This window comes from Pituophis catenifer, unplaced genomic scaffold (assembly GCF_029215685.1).
Source record: "Pituophis catenifer annectens isolate HBS135680 unplaced genomic scaffold, rPitCat1.0.hap2 SCAF_3, whole genome shotgun sequence".
NCBI lineage: Eukaryota > Metazoa > Chordata > Lepidosauria > Squamata > Colubridae > Pituophis > Pituophis catenifer.
Window position 1 is genome coordinate 180,962,643 of NW_027256883.1, and position 16,359 is coordinate 180,979,001.

At 33.4% G+C, this 16,359-nt stretch overlaps 2 protein-coding genes across 4 annotated transcripts in view; both read left to right on the plus strand.

Annotated features, from left to right (window-relative positions):
* Positions 1–8,850, plus strand: part of IPO9 (importin 9) — a 30,273-nt gene extending 21,423 nt beyond the window's left edge. The window contains exons 18-24 of the mRNA XM_070941615.1: positions 336–611; positions 794–960; positions 1,625–1,758; positions 2,993–3,112; positions 3,713–3,817; positions 4,709–4,785; positions 7,856–8,850. Of these exons, the coding sequence (XP_070797716.1) occupies positions 336–611; positions 794–960; positions 1,625–1,758; positions 2,993–3,112; positions 3,713–3,817; positions 4,709–4,785; positions 7,856–7,966 (990 nt within the window). The 3' untranslated portion in view covers positions 7,967–8,850. The remainder of the gene's footprint in view (positions 1–335; positions 612–793; positions 961–1,624; positions 1,759–2,992; positions 3,113–3,712; positions 3,818–4,708; positions 4,786–7,855) is intronic.
* Positions 8,851–11,552: 2,702 nt separating this feature from the next.
* LZTR1 (leucine zipper like post translational regulator 1) overlaps positions 11,553–16,359 on the plus strand; it is a 29,526-nt gene continuing 24,719 nt past the window's right edge. For all 3 annotated transcript variants that reach the window (XR_011600275.1, XR_011600274.1, XM_070941616.1), the window contains exons 1-7: positions 11,553–11,782; positions 11,916–11,978; positions 12,775–12,831; positions 13,788–13,867; positions 14,277–14,385; positions 15,294–15,377; positions 16,257–16,314. Coding sequence is in view for 1 of the 3 variants with exons in the window: in XM_070941616.1 (XP_070797717.1) it covers positions 11,616–11,782; positions 11,916–11,978; positions 12,775–12,831; positions 13,788–13,867; positions 14,277–14,385; positions 15,294–15,377; positions 16,257–16,314 (618 nt within the window). In the remaining 2 variants the exon portion in view is untranslated. The remainder of the gene's footprint in view (positions 11,783–11,915; positions 11,979–12,774; positions 12,832–13,787; positions 13,868–14,276; positions 14,386–15,293; positions 15,378–16,256; positions 16,315–16,359) is intronic.

Genomic DNA, 16,359 nt, shown 5'->3' on the forward strand with positions numbered 1-16,359 from the left:
TTTTATAAGATTATACCTTTGATCCACCTTTTTGGATCATCACATGGGTCAATTTCATCCTCTGAATGTTTAGATTAGAAGTCTAAACATTGTAATTTTCCAAGAATTGTGCCAAGTAGAGTTTATTTTATTTTTCAGGCTTAGTACCTAGATCTTTAAAGGGGTTTTGTGAAAAAGTGAAGCAGAGTAAGTTCATCTGAAAAGATTTATTGTGGGGTTTTTTTTTCTTTGATCACCAGTTACTGTTTCATCCTGTGTGATAAGATGTTTGGTTGTAATATCTGAATTCTTTCTAGAATGAAAGATTTTGTGCTTTATTATTATGTTTTATTCAGAATGGTGGTGAGTGTTTACGTGCATACATCTCAGTCGCTCTGGAACAAATTGCACAGTGGCATGATGAGCAAGGCCACAATGGACTGTGGTATGTGATGCAGGTGGTGAGTCAACTTCTGGATCCACGCACCTCAGAATTCACAGCTGCCTTTGTAGGCAGGCTAGTTTCTACATTGATTTCCAAAGTTGGGAGTGAATTGGGAGAAAATCTGGATCAGATTCTCAGAGCAATTCTTAGTAAAATGCAGCAAGCAGAAACACTCACTGTAATGCAGGTAAGGAGGTTGTAAAATGGATGAAAACCGTTATTATTGGAATATTTATTTCATGATAATTATCAGAATAATTGTTTGCAAGCACTATATATATAAAATTAATATTGATATCAATATTTTATTCATGAGATTGTTTTTTAGAAATTGAAGCTATCATTATTTTCTTTTGATTCCTTTTGCAGTCTTTGATCATGGTATTTGCTCATCTAGTTCATTCTCAGCTGGAACCATTACTAGAATTTCTTTGTAGTTTACCTGGACCAACAGGCAAGCCTGCTCTGGAATTTGTAATGTCAGAGTGGATGAGTCGACAACATTTGTTCTATGGACAGTATGAAGGGAAGGTCAGGTAAGGTTTTCTGTTACTGCAGTGTATATTTCTATAGATTGAAACAAGTATTTAGTTGTTTTTTAAAGAATGTAAGAAGTAACTGTAAGAAGCAATGCATTTTATCGTAATTTTATTATAATGAATTGTTCAAGACAAATTGACCTTATACAGTTCTTTACATACTGTACAAGGATTTGTGCCTTGTTTAGAACACAAACATCTCTTATATAAAGGAATGGGAATATATCCATCAACAGTTGTAGAGGGCTGGATTTTGTTAAGCATCCTGCCCACCCATTCAAAAAGAAAATAGAAGTGTTGTCCTGTGTTGGCTAGTAAACTTGGTAATAGGGATTTCAAATTGGGCGGAAAGGAAGAAACACTAGGGATTATGGAAAAGCACATTGGAAAGAAAAGCCAGAAGGTACCCAGAGAACACCACACATACAGTAATATAGACAAATATCTTAAAGTCTTGCCTAATCTTTGTTTTTAAAATGCGGTAAAATAAATTATGTGATTATTAAAATAATTATATAAACATCACGACATAGGTTCTGTTAAATATTTTGTTACACGTCCAAATGAAATAAAATGTTGCAAATTTTCACTTATGCTTTTGCATATATGTCTTGTAGGTAGAATGAAATGAAATGAAATATATTATTTTTTAAATTTTCAGTTCTGTAGCTCTATGTAAGTTACTCCAGTATGGTATCAGTACAGATGACAAGCGTCTTCAAGATATCAGGGTAAAAGGAGAAGAAATATTTAATATGGAAGAAGGCATACGTACACGATCAAAAGCAGCCAAAAGTGAGTATTTGTATCTGAATCAACAGGATGTATCCTTAAAAGTAATTTTAATTCTTTGTTACCTTTAGTAAACAATTAACACTAGGTCTATTTTGTAACTGGTGCCAAAATTAATTTTTTCATGATAAATTAGTCTATTGAAATTTTGGATAAAGATAAGACAGTCTTCAGTAAAAATTGAAATAGTCTGTTCTGTATTCCATTCAGCCTTTAAAATTTGCATACCAACTGCACTTACCAATAAACAAATATTTATAAACATATATTTTAAACAAATATTTATAAAAGCTAATAGTGAATTTTTAATTTTATAAGAATAAATGATTCTGAACATTTAAAAATAGGTTCAGAACATATGTCCAAATTTCATGAAAAGCAATGTAACTTTTTGACTGGAAAAAATATTTTGCCATGTGTGTAACTGACTATTCTTCTGAACTAATTAAACTATTGTGTACTAAATATCTTATACAAAATATTTATTATCATTTTTTAAAAAAAATTATGTCCTGCTATGTCCTGAAATATGTAGCCTGCAAAAGGTTAACTTAGAGCCAGATGGTTAAAGAGTGATATTGACAATGTTTGTTCAGACAAAGTAAATATTAACTTTTAATAACAAATATAACAATGAGTATACAAAGAATCTGCATAAACAGATAATCCTCATTTAGCAAGTACCTCATATGGGACCATTTGCAGTGATGAAAAATTAACTTCATGACCAATCCTCGCATTTACAACCTTTGCAGATCTGTAAAACAAAGGAAAGCTGAAGTAACTTTGTGAGAATAGTCAGTTTCTCTTAGAGACCACTTCACTTAACAACGTAGTTGCCAGCCCACTTGTGGACACTAAATGAGGACTACCTATAGCCAGGCAGTCATTGTCAGGGTCCCAGAACAATAGGTTCTCTGATCCTGCTGTATTTGTGTGTGTGTGTGTGTGTGTGTGTGTATGTGTGTGTGCATGCATGCGTGCGTGCGTGCATGCGTGTGTATGCATGTGTGCACCAAGAGGAGTTAAACTATTACTGGCTTTTAATAAAATATGTCCTGAGTCTTCAGAGAGGGGCAGCATACAAATTGAATTAATAAATAAGAATAAATAAAGTATTTCAAAAACATACTTCTAAGGCTAATAAAACATGAAGCGCTTCTCCAACTGGTTTTGCATTGTGGTTTCTCAGAGTTCTTAATTTCTTTTAAAATCTGCAATTTTTGGTATCTTTTAGATCCTGAGCGCTGGACCAACATTCCTTTGTTAGTTAAAATCTTAAAGCTGATAATAAATGAGCTTTCTAATGCAATAGAAGCAAATGCTTCTCGACAGACTGCTGCAGAATGGAGCCAAGGTACTATCTTGCTAGGTATCTTATGATCCAACTTGCATGGAATATAGGTTTGGAAGGTCCAAATACACTCAGCCATGGATTAATCACTGTTGTACTGATGATTTTCAATTAGTGGTTATGGGTTATTTCTCCTGATTACAGGAAAAAAAGCTGGTTATGGTGGTTGTGGGAGAAAAAGCTATAGTATAAAATTAATAAAATATATAAATATATGACATGCTGCTATAGTACATAATGTAAACAATGTTCACAGCATTGCATGAGTACCAACAAAATGTGAGCAAGGTTGCAAAAAAAAAAATACTGTATTGGGCATTCAGATTAGTAGTCATGTGTTCATAATGTGAATTCTTTTCCTTTTACAGTCTCTTATATAAAAGTTTGCCTTATGTTCTGGGTCAATTTACTGAGTTAATGACCACAAATGTTTACAGTAAAGGAATCAATTTTCAGTGCGATAACAGATTACTACAATGCGTAAATAAAATTTACTTGGGGACAAAAATCTTAACATTTGTTTTTCAGAGAATATTACAGCAGACAGTCAATAAAATTAAATCAATCTGTTCTGCAAGTTTAATTTCTTATTTCAATTAACAGAGGAATCCAATGATATGTGGGAAGATCAAGAAGATGAAGAGGAAGAAGAGAATGAAGGGTTAACGGGCCAGCTATTATCAGATATTCTTGCCACCAATAAATATGGTAAGTGAATCAGTTTTAAATTTTTGAAAAAGCATTAAAAGCTTATTAATTTTTTTTGAAATCAAAGCAACAATAATGTATATGTCTAAACTGTTAGGATTTGTTTGTTCCCTATTTCAATACAATAATTTCAGTATGGGTAACTAGACACATTGGTTCCATTTCTAAATCCGTTCCAAGAAACACACAAATTGAGCAACTCTCCCACGATGCCTACACAAACATATATTCTTTGAAATTAAAAAAGCTGCATGTGTTCAAAAGATAAATAGTAAGTGAAATGGATGACCTATATCTGGACAAATTAAGACTTTCATGATTCAGTGATTCTGCTTGAAAAAGATTTCTGTTTAGCATGTTAAACAGAAGGTTTGGCTAGGATTGTTGTTAAACATGATATTTGAGTCCTATATGTAGGAATTCATTCTTTTGTATTAAAAGTAAAAAAACTGAATCATGTTTGTTTCTTATTTTATCTACCATTTCTGAGAAGCTTTAGAAGTAGATTGAAAATTGGATTGGAGAAAAGAGTTCACAAAAATGTGTCTATTCATTGTCAATTCTTACTATTGTAGTTTTAGGAATGGAAATAAAACTTTTGTTATGATGACATAGAAATGGTGGTCATGTTTATGCCACTTTTAGATATATATTGTTGCTGTTAAATAGTAGATGGTTAAATAAAGAGAAGAAACAGAATCCAAATACATTCACTGTTTAGTTTGGAAATAGGATTATTAGTAATTCTGGTCTGTTTTGTTATTTACTGATTTATTCAATGTCTAAAAATAAAACAGCAGTTTATTGTAGTGCAAAGAAAGTATAAGAAGTTTAAGATTTCAGTTCTTTAAGTATGCATCAACTTCACTTTGAAACATATTTGCTTGACAGATGAAGATTATTATGAAGATGATGATGAGGATGATCCAGATTCATTGAAGGATCCTCTGTATCAGATAGATTTACAGGTGGTGTATCTTGCAGTCTAATGTTGTGTATTCATTTGTACTTTGAAACTTCACCATCTAGAACAGGGGTGTCAAACTCACAACGACATGTTGTCACGTGATGTCTTACAACTTCCCCCCCTTTGCTAAACGGGGGATAGGCATGGCCAGCGTGTGACTCATCCAGCCTGCGGGCCGCGAGTTTTGACACCCTGATCTAGAATAATAATATATATTATTTATCATATCTGTTTTTAAAATGGTATCACAAATGGGTTTTTTAAAGCAACACCATGATAAGGAGCAGTATCATTTATGAATCTAAAGATATTTCACAATATGTACACTAATAGCAAGAGACAGGACAGAACACAGTGCTCAATTTTTCTTTAAAAGCAAAGCAGTTTAAATCTTGTAGCAGAAAGCAATTGGAGATCCCATTCTGATGGTTGTGGTGACTAAGCCAAGAAAAAGTGTTATTCTGAATGCAGTGAGTCTGTACTTTAGAACTCAGAATTGCTTAAAATCGGATGCTGCAAGGCCCCTAAGTTTTATCTGTTATTCTTAGATAAGGGAAGTAAACAAGAATCAAATAGCCTAGTTTGAAGAGGCTCATATGCAAAATAGAAAGATGTAGCCATATATAATATAATTAAAAAATCATATGTAAATGTTTATCTTTGCAGCTAATGAGAAATTGACTTTAGTTAGAAAAGAATTTAAATAATTCAGTTGAGCTTCTTTGATTTCTTTAGGATTGAGAAGTTATATAGAGAATCTCTTCACATTTTAGGCATGGGAAACTTTAGATAATCTACCTTTCCCTTCTCTATATTCTCTTTCATTCCATTGTTTGCTTGTTTGTTAATTCTGGCAAGTGTCTTAATAATTTCACATCCAGTTTGAGAGCCAGTTTAGTCTAATAAGGCTCCAGGATAGAAAGTAGGGGACTATGAGTTCAAGTTCCACATTAATCATGAAAGCCAGCTGGGTGACTTTGGGCCAGCCACTTTCTCTCAGCCCAATTCACCTCACAAGTTGATTGTTGTGGGGAGAATATTAGGAGGAAAGTGTATTGGATATATTCACCACCTTGAGGTATTTGTAAGCATAATAAAGGTGGGATACAAGAAATCTTAATATTGGACCTATTGCAGATAAGAAAATTTACATTTATTAGAATCAAAAGCTTTCCAAATGGAAATTAGTTTATTCTAGTGTGTTAAATTTTAAGAAATGAATAAAATATTGAAATAGTATAAAGGTAGTTCTCGGCTTACAACCATAATTATGACTACTGTGTTTCCCTGAAAATAAGACAGGGTGTTATTTTCTTTTGACCCCCCCAAATAAGGGCTTGGCCTTATTATCGGGGGGTCTTATTATTTTGGGGATGCAGGAGGCTGCGAGCGTGGGACTGGATGTTCCGTCACTGCCATTGCCTCCCCACCCTGTTCTTCGCACCGGCCAAGCAGCCCAACACGTCCCACCCCACCCCAAAGGCAACAGCTGCTTCCCTTCCCCGCCGTCTCTTTATCGAGAGGGGTGGCAGATTGGGTGGGGGAGAAGTGAGACGCCTGGAACGAGACCTGGTTCCCCTTGATGTCTCTTTTCCCCCCCTCGCCGGGCATGAGAGGGCTCCTGCCCCTTGCTTAGCCACCCGCCCCCTTTAGGGATGCAGTTTGGGGGTGGCAGGTGGGATGGGCAAGGAGCGGGACACAGGTCTTACCTTTCAAGCTCCATTGCTTTCCTCGCCATTGTGTCCAGGGAAACACGCTGTAAAAGAAAGCCTTCTTGTGAGTTCAAGAATTATTCTGGTAAATAATTTGGAAAGAGAATCCAAAAAAAAAAAAACACCTGAAGAAGAAAATATCTTCTTATTCATGACTTGTCTCCAAGAACAAATACTATGGAGAAGAATTTTCCATTCTCTGTGTAAGTTAATCAGAAATAAGTGTTCTTCTCAAATATAATATTTCTTTGAGTTACAACAGGAAATAGACCAACAGTTAACATTATTCTAAAGCTGATGAGATTGTTCTCTTGACACTACTCATAGTTTTCAAACACATTGAAATTAAAGCTATAATCCTGGACACAGTTTGAACTGAATCTCTGATGCAATTCAGAATAAATATGTTCTGCCTTACAAGTAGTCCTCGACATACAGCAGTTTGTTTAGTGACCATTTAAAGTTATAATAGCACTGAAAAAGTGTCTTATGACTGTTTTTCACACTAACGACTGTTGCAACATCCCCATGGTCATGTAATCAAAATTCAGATGCTTGGCAACTGACTCATATTTATGATGTTTACAGTGTCCCAGGGTCATGTGATCAATTTTTGCAACCTTCTGACAAAGTCAGTGGGGAAACTAAATTCACTTAAGAAGCGGGTTTCTAATTTAACAACTGCAGTGATTCACATAACAGAAGAGCCTTGGTGGAGTAGCAGACTAAAGTGCTGTTAAATAGCACCAGCTGCCTGTAATTACTGCAAGTTCAAATCTCACCAGGCTCAAGGTTGACTCAGCCTTCCATCCTTTCGGGGTAGGTAAAATGAGGACCCGGTTTGTGGGGGCAATAAGCTTTGTATAAAAAAGAACACCGCTTGGGGGGAGGGGGGGGCGAAAGCCTGCATTGTAAGCCGCCCTGAGTCTCCAGAGAAGGCCGACATATAAATTGAACCAATAAATAAAATAAATAAACAACTGTGACAAGAAAAGTTGTAAAGTGGGACAAAACTCATTTAACAAATGCCTCACTTAGCAACATAAATTTGGGGCTTCATTGTGGTTGTACGTCAAGGACTACCAGTATTGAATAAAAAGATGTGCTGCCATTCATTGTAGGTGATTGAGATTAGTGCCTTAATCCCAAATTTTAAAAAAGTTTGTTGCAGAAATTCTGTACTCATTCTTAAACCCATATTTTGATTCTGCTTTGTAAATTACTTCACAAATCCTTTGACAACTTTAATATAAACTACGACTCCATTACCCTGGATTTATGATGTTTTTTTCCCATCAACTATTAACCATGTATTTCTCTTCTATTCAGGTATTAACAATGTATTTTTCTTTCTCCTAGGCTTATCTTACAGAATTCTTATGCCAGTTTGCCCAGCAGCCTTGCTATGCAATGTTCTCAGACCATCTCAATGAAAATGAAAGAAGAGTTCTTCAGACCATTGGCATATAAATCCAGAATATCGTGATAATATCTAGGCAACATTTTCTGGTTTAGTTCATATTTTTGACCTAAACAAGGAACAGTTTCTTTATTCACAAAATATTACAAATATGATTAATTTTTATTTGGAAGTACTGCTCGTGATTTAGAAGGCGACAAAAAGCAAATATGCATGGAGTTTTTGCATTCTGAATTCGCACAATGGGAACACTATTCTTCTGATAAACTTTCCAGTTTGGCTCTAAACATTTTTTCCTCTACTGAAAAAGCACTTCACTGACTTTTTACAGCACAGTTTAATGAAATGAGGAAGGAACTGTTGTCACTAGCTTCTTTATCTAGAAACTTGGAAGCGCTTCACACTTTTGTTACGCAGGGTATATTATCTTGATCTAACCAGATGACATTTTTTATATAGACATATGGAATAAAATGGAATCTGCTTCCAGTCCAATACTTTGAATTAAAACCTGAAAAATAAAAATGCTAAATCGTTTCCATTTATAGAAAACCTTTGGGGTTCTACCATTTCATAATTCTGTACTAAAACTATCATGCACCCATATTGAGCAGACTTGCTACATTAAAACTCAGTTCCTGTGGTTACTGATGACTTTTGTTTAGAAACCAAACTTTTTTTATATGAAACTGATTGTATTTAACTTGTTTATTTACTTCACGAACCCATTTCTCCAAAACTGTTTGCTTTGTTCACACACAGGATTATACAACTGGCTAAACCATAGTTCACAAATTAGTACAAGTATTTTTTATAGGGTAGTAAAATTAATATTGCTGGTTACTCTAAAAGTCAGTACACCAATGCATCTCCCAACACCTTTTTGCCTTTTTCTCCCTTTTTGGGAAATGAAATAAAACTATTCAAACATAAATTGGTATTGTTCTTTTTAAAATTCAGAAAAGAAAATGGTACCCTTTGCTTTTAATTAGTACTTAGAATACTGTATTTCTGTATAGATTTGGAAAGCAACTTTCTGTTTAATGTGTACTGTTACATTAATTAATCTGTGTTGATTTCAAACTGTTTGAAGTGTTAATACTATAAGAAATTTATTTCTGTGAAATGCCTATTACATCAGTATTTCTGGCTCATGAAAAAGCCAGGACTTGCACAGAGTTACATTAGACACATAGTGTATCCCTGACTTCTTTGAAAAAGATAATATGTATGAAGGTAACTATGTAAGTATTTCCCTCATATGAATGAAGTAAATCTAATAGAAGCTCAATTTTAGCATACCACAAATTTAGGCCTAAGAAAATGTCTTTAATGATTTCTGATTTAGGATGTTTAATATAATTTAATTACTAATATATTTTTATGTGGACACTGAAAGAGAATTCTTGTCCATTATCATTGGAATTAGAACCCTTTTAGCTTGATTGGAAATGTTAGTTATAATGATAGTGATCATTTAGAAATCCTTTTAACTTGAAACTGAATTTGGAATATAATAATTTATCTGATGTGCTGACACTATTTTTTATAGGACAGTTCCAAAAACTATGACACAACTTATTAATTTTTGTTTCTATTCTCTCAGCAAAATATTTGGGCAAATAGATAAAATAGATGCCTTAAGGTTTTTTCCTCTCAAAGTGGACAGCTTGGGAATTTGTAATGCAAAAGTCCGAGTATTATAAAATCTTTTCCATTTAAAATCGTCTGCCCTGTTATTTCCTAACTTTCAGGATTTCAAAAGTGTACCATAAAAAACAAGTATTTTAAATAAAAGAACAGCAAAAATATTTTCATCTTGGATCTGAAATGCATAAAAGTATATCTTTATTATTTATGACATTAAAACCATTACTAGGGTACCAGAAAAGGCTTCATGGTTATCATTTAACTTTACTAATATAAAAATTACTTGTATTTATTTATAGTTTACCTTTATTTACTAAAATGAACATAAGACTACCTCATTATTATTGCTATAATAAATACTGGATACTTGAATAACTACAAACTTTAATCAAGAAAATGCAAGTAGCTTTCCCTTTTTTAAAATTAATAAACTATATTGTTTAAAGGATATTCTTGATTTTATATACATAAGAGCAAATATTTCATAAGATCAAAAGTAATTTTAGAATGGGTTATTGCTATTTATAAATATTTTGTCTTATGACATAAAATCAAAACTATAAATGTACAAACATTGCTCTTTATTCTATATGCATAGAATAATACCTGTACATTTATGTGTTTAAATAATGAGAAAAAAATGCTGCTCCATTCATAAGACAGCATCATTGATTTAGCTGATCAAGAAACAACAAAAGTCCAGCTTCTGTTTCAACATACCCAGTAAAGCGAAACTTTCCAGCTCTCTTAAATATTCGGTTGTTTTTTACATGTACTTTGTAACTTGATGCCTTGTCAGTTTCCTATGCTGCTGCAGTAATTGAGTTGTCATATTAAAACAATTTGTGGGTTTATCCCTTTTGAGTTCTATAGTGCTTCTGAGTGAGGTCTGCCATTTTTGTCCCATAGGTTATTTCATACATAAATAGACTTTTGTTTTCTTATATAAAGATTTTATACAAAGTTTTTATATAAAATAAAAGTATCTACAGAATGTATACTTGAAATAAAATGATTTGATAGCTATAGTAAGGATCAAGATTAACTTGCAGACCTTTATAGAAACATATAAGTTAACAGCATAATATTGATAGAAATGTCTAGTGTCAACTTGGTTTTTATCATTTTCTGCCGTATCCTATTCATAACAGTTTTACCTTGCTACTGTTAGATGAAAAACATACCATTCCTGGGAAGAAATGTTCTTGGGAATATATAGCTTATTGATACAAAATATGAAATTCTTGAATTGTGAGTATTATCAACGGTTCTAGCAAGTCCCGCTTTGTTTCCTTGACAAAAGTTACATTTAAGTGCGTGTCCATGCTGAATACATTCACCATACTTTTTACGTAGTGAAAAATGATAAGCACTTTTATGTCGTAAAAAATGCATCAAGGGAGACAGATGAGTCAAGACTAATAGACAAATTAATTTTCTTACTTTTGATCACTCCTTTTGATTAAATTTTGTTCAAGTAATGCTTTCATTGCCTTCGTTTGAAAAGGCAAACAATAGTTGTTTAAGTGTGATGTTTTTTCACATTCGACATGGTCTTTTTGACATCTCTTCAAAAAAGTTGGGAAAGTGAACTGTCTCTAAAGGTTTATAGATTTCCCCCCTCCTGCTTAACAAAATGTTACGTCTTAATTCATATTGGAAAAACTGATCATTACGCTATTACGTCCATCCTGGGCTGCCTGAATCCCAATTTTAATATACAAGTTTGCTTTTTTTTTTTTTTTTGTCTTGAACTTTTGGCTGCCGATGCCACGTTATATCATAATTGAAACACGTACTTCGAAAGGGTGTGTGCGACTCAATAATCAAAACCACGTTCTGATTAAAATCCATACTTAAAATACAAACTATAAAACCACCCTTGAAAATGCTGCTGCAGGAAGTATATGGCATGCTGGGAATTGTAGTCGGATTTCCGAATAAGAAACGGTGCCGGCGGGGCCGTGGGATGACGGGAGTTGTAGTTTGACGTTCGGTCTTGATCGATGTTCTCTCGCGGATTTTCTTCTCGGCAGCAAAAGCCGGGCCATGGCGGCTGCGGCCAACTCGGGCGGTCGGTCCAAGGTGGCGCCCAGCGTAGATTTTGATCATAGCTGCTCCGACAGCGTCGAATACCTGACTCTGAATTTCGGGCCTTTCGAGACGGTGCACCGGTGGCGCCGCCTCCCGCCCTGCGATGAATTCGTCGGGGCTCGGTGAGGCGTCTCGGGGGTCTGCGGGGAGCTCGGCTCGGTGTTGGGCTAAACAGAGCCACCGACGAAATGCCGGACCGGAGGGCGGATTTAGGGAAGGGATGTAAACCAAAGTTGTCTCCTCTTTTCTTTCCAGCCGTAGCAAACACACCGTGGTGGCTTATCGAGATGCCATCTACGTCTTTGGTGGGGATAACGGGTGAGTCTCCCTACGTTCCTCCCTTTGGTTGTAGCCCCACCTGTCCCCACAAGCAAAACAAATGCTGGCTCCTTTTTGCGCTTCTCCGCTCCCTAACATGGTTCACTTTAACAGTGGCACACAAAAAGTTTCTTCCAGACAAGGTTTTCTAAAATGGAGATACAGTAAATGTAAAACCTTACTTCTATGGTAAAATTATATATATAAAACATATATAAAATTTCTAAGGTTGCCTCTGTGGGAAGGGACAATGGAATAGCAGTTTTATTTGCATCAACTTTGTAATAGTTGGGAATATGTTTCACTTTGTCTAGTTCACAGTGGTTGCTTTTATGATGGTTGATATAAAAACAATTCCTATGTAATAGCAAATGAAAGAACTTTTGCTAAGGGGTTTATGCCATCGTACCATTTACAGCTTTCAAAGAAAAGAATGGTAGTGTTATTACCAAATATGTGCAGTCTTTATTGAATCAGTACTGTGTCATTTTAAAAGCAAATTATTAAAAACATAAATAAGACATTTGCTTGAGGCATTAAGGAAACAAGCATGAACAAGCAAAATTTCAACTTATAAATATCTGCTGTTTCCATTAATTATATTTATTTGTAAAATTTATCCTAATATAATTGTTAAAGAAGTTACTGTTTTTCTCTCATTTGATTTAAAAATAGTTAGAAACCAAATAATAGATAGATTTTAGCTGAGTAAATTTCTTTCACCTATAAACTTTATTTTTTATTTTTTTGGTGGCTTCTTAATATATATTTATATATTGTTTCCCTTACTTTGAAGGAAAACTATGTTGAATGACTTGTTAAGATTTGATGTGAAGGACTGCTCTTGGTGCAGGTACATTTCCATTTCTAATAAATATCCCATATTATCAATATTTGAGTGAATTGGAACATGAATATTTGACAAAATGAGAAATTATTTATTTTTCATGATAGCAATATACTTTATTGTTGTCTGTTTTGATTTGGTGTCAAAATAAGTTAAATTATTGGTAAGGCATGTTAGGAAGAAGAAAAGTTTTGAATCATTTTAAAGAAGAATAACAGAATGAGCATATAATTTTAAATACATTTATATAAATATACTAAATATATTCAGGATTGTAGGTTTTATAATAGTAACAAGATAAATTAGACTACCACAGAATTTTAGGAAGTGTGATATGCCCAAATTCCTTCTGAACAAATATTCAAAGTTTTCATAGGTTATATACAGGAGCAATAGTATATAACTGGCAAATTCATAAAATATGTAAGAATTAATATTGCTAATTTAAATATGAAATATAGTGCTCTACCTACCTATCTACCATCTTATTCTTAGACTAGTAAAATTATTTTAATAGAGCTGGAAAACGTACAAAGCAAAATATCTACACTTGTGCCCTTTTGTAGAGACAATTGGAGGTGGCTTCCAAAGGAGCTACATACATTTGGAAAAAGGCACAGCAGCTTTAGTATTTTAAAAATATCTGTTTCATACATGCTGCCATGCATTTTGAAGTATTCCTTTCAAAGGATGTCTATATCTCTATTTTATTACCAGTGTTGTTAAATGAAAATATTTCCTCTTTTGTTCTAGGATGTAAATCCAAAGAACTTTTTGTTATATGGCAGGCGATCTGAAAACTGTTGCTGATCTGTACTTGTTTTGTTTTGGCCACTTTTGCTATGAACGACATTAAGTTAAAAATACACACAATCAACATTTACATGTCCTTTCATTAAAGTACCATATTAATTAAGCCTATTTTTTTATTTCTACGTACTGTTATATATTATCCTGCATAGGGCTTTTACTACTGGGACTCCACCAGCACCAAGGTATCACCACTCAGCAGTAGTTTATGGAAGCAGCATGTTTGTATTTGGTGAGTTATCAGAAAGCTAACCTGCGTAATTTAGCAATCTTAGTGAATTAGCATGAGGAGTTAACAACAAACGTATATAGCACTGACAGAAAAATAATTGATAAATGTTATCAATTCATGAATGTGAGCAAAGTCTGAAAACAATATGGAATAAGATAAGTTTAAAAACTAACAGTATGAAAATAGTGCAGGAATCTGACATAATGCAAAGCATACCAGTAAATAAAAAATCAGTATACATTGCACAAAGTAGACATGACAAGTTCTGGATATCATATATGATTCTTATGAACTGTAAAGACATTAATTGGTTTGCTTTGTGTAATCATATTTTTTGTTATAAATAATAACTTCTTTATTATCAAATTGTACAAACCATCTCTTTTATTATATCATTATCATCATGTAGGTGGCTACACTGGAGATATATATTCCAATTCCAACTTGAAGAACAAAAATGATCTTTTTGAATATAAACTTGCAACAGGCCAATGGACAGAATGGAAGATTGAAGGAAGGTAAGAGTGTACATGTATTATTACACAAACCTGTAAAAAGCGCAGATTCATAGAGCAGTATCAGAGTAGTAATTTTATATATAATTGTGAAGGCTGCAAAGTGGTCTAGAGATTTAAAAATTTTAGCCCTTCCCAGTTGATAAACAGTAATAACATTAAACCCACCACGGTAGCAGTCTTCTTTCAATCCTTTTGCCTAAAAAAATCAGTGGCTGTATTTACAGATAAAGCTAAATAAAGAACAATTGCTTTTATTTAGTCAGGATGTCAAATCAAACTAAAACTAAAAGACAAGGCTGTTAAAAAGTGCCAGTCCTTGATTTATATACTTAGTAAGTAAACGTAAAACCTTACTTCTATGGTTGACTTCACTAATTCAGAAAGAAAAAACATTCAATTAACTGTTGCTTTTTTCTTGATGGGAAACTGTAACTGAATTATACTTTGCTTAGCCTGAAAGAGAATTTGGAGTTTTTAATGTGTTGGTTTGTTTTTACACTCTCATAAAACTACGAATACCAAAATCTTGAGATTTAAATTATTTATCCCTCCAAACCATCCATTCCTCCATCCATCCAAAGCAATTTTGGCCAGATAATATAAAATTAAAAGAATAATAAATAAATAATATAGATAAAGTAAAACATATGCTCATCATCAAATCTAATTAATATATATCATCCAGGTCAGAGATATTTTGCAGGTTGGTCCAAATTTATTGTGTACTAGTAAAAAATTCTTATAGCATGTAGCCAGAAAAAGTATCTGATATTCTGTACTAAAACTTAACTATTCCCCAAATAGTTAAATTTTGATAGTATTCATTCATTTAGGTATGTAATAAGCAGCCTTTTATCATACTTGTGTAACTGTATTAGCAGTTAAGATACTGATAAATTTGTCTTTAGATTACCAGTTGCTCGGTCAGCTCATGGTGCAACCGTCTATAGTGATAAACTGTGGATCTTTGCAGGATATGATGGAAATGCACGGTAAGGTACATTATTTGTCATAAGGCTATGATTATTTTTATTAATAATTATAAGACAACTCAAGACTCTTGATGTGATAGGATGAAGTTAGATTTACTTACGTGCCTTTATTAGTATTTTAGTTTATCATTGGTTTATTATGATATTCAGAAATTCATAATTAAGAAGACCTAATTTGCAGTTTATTGAGCAATTTAAATGAAATAAATTATATGACCTTAGTTCTAACATACATTTCTTCATTGGAAAAACGTGCTTCCATTTTCTGGAGCCTTTTTTCTCAAGAATAATATTTGGCCAAACCTGGTTTGACCAAATATTACAGTAAGTTCTTCACTGTCTCCCTGACCTCCAATACCTAGTTGCTTGTCTTTCCAATATAATTCTTTCCTAATCCAAAATAAATTCATGAAGGGTAATTTAGGATATAGATGATTGAAATTTTGAATGTTTAAACATATTTTAGGAGCTTGGAATCAGTTCCTTACACTAAAAAATGGAACCCATTTCAAAAAGCCCCCTCAGATTCTCTATGGATTAATTTTCCAATGTGGAAGAGAAGATGAAAAATAATCTCTGAGGCAAAATTCAGGCCCTATGTCTTGGAGCTCTGGCTATGACAATTGCTTATAATGATAGTGGGTAACAGGGATTGTAGGTTACACATTGCAGTCCTTTTGGCCACCAAATCCCGCAGTCTCCTTGAATTTCTATCGCTGAAATTAGCATTTTATGCTGTTGAGGAACTTTTAATGTATGTTCAATTCTAATATCTATTAGGGTTTTGGATTGGAAATTTTCCTTCACATAAAATAGATTATGCTGTTACTGTTAACATTCCTAAAAGTATATTAAAAGTTGTATTTTCCTTCAATATAGATTAAATGACATGTGGACTATTAGTTTACAAGACAGAGATTTAACGTGTTGGGAAGAGGTAAGACATTACCTTAATATTGTTAAAAGTTGGATCAAAATATTC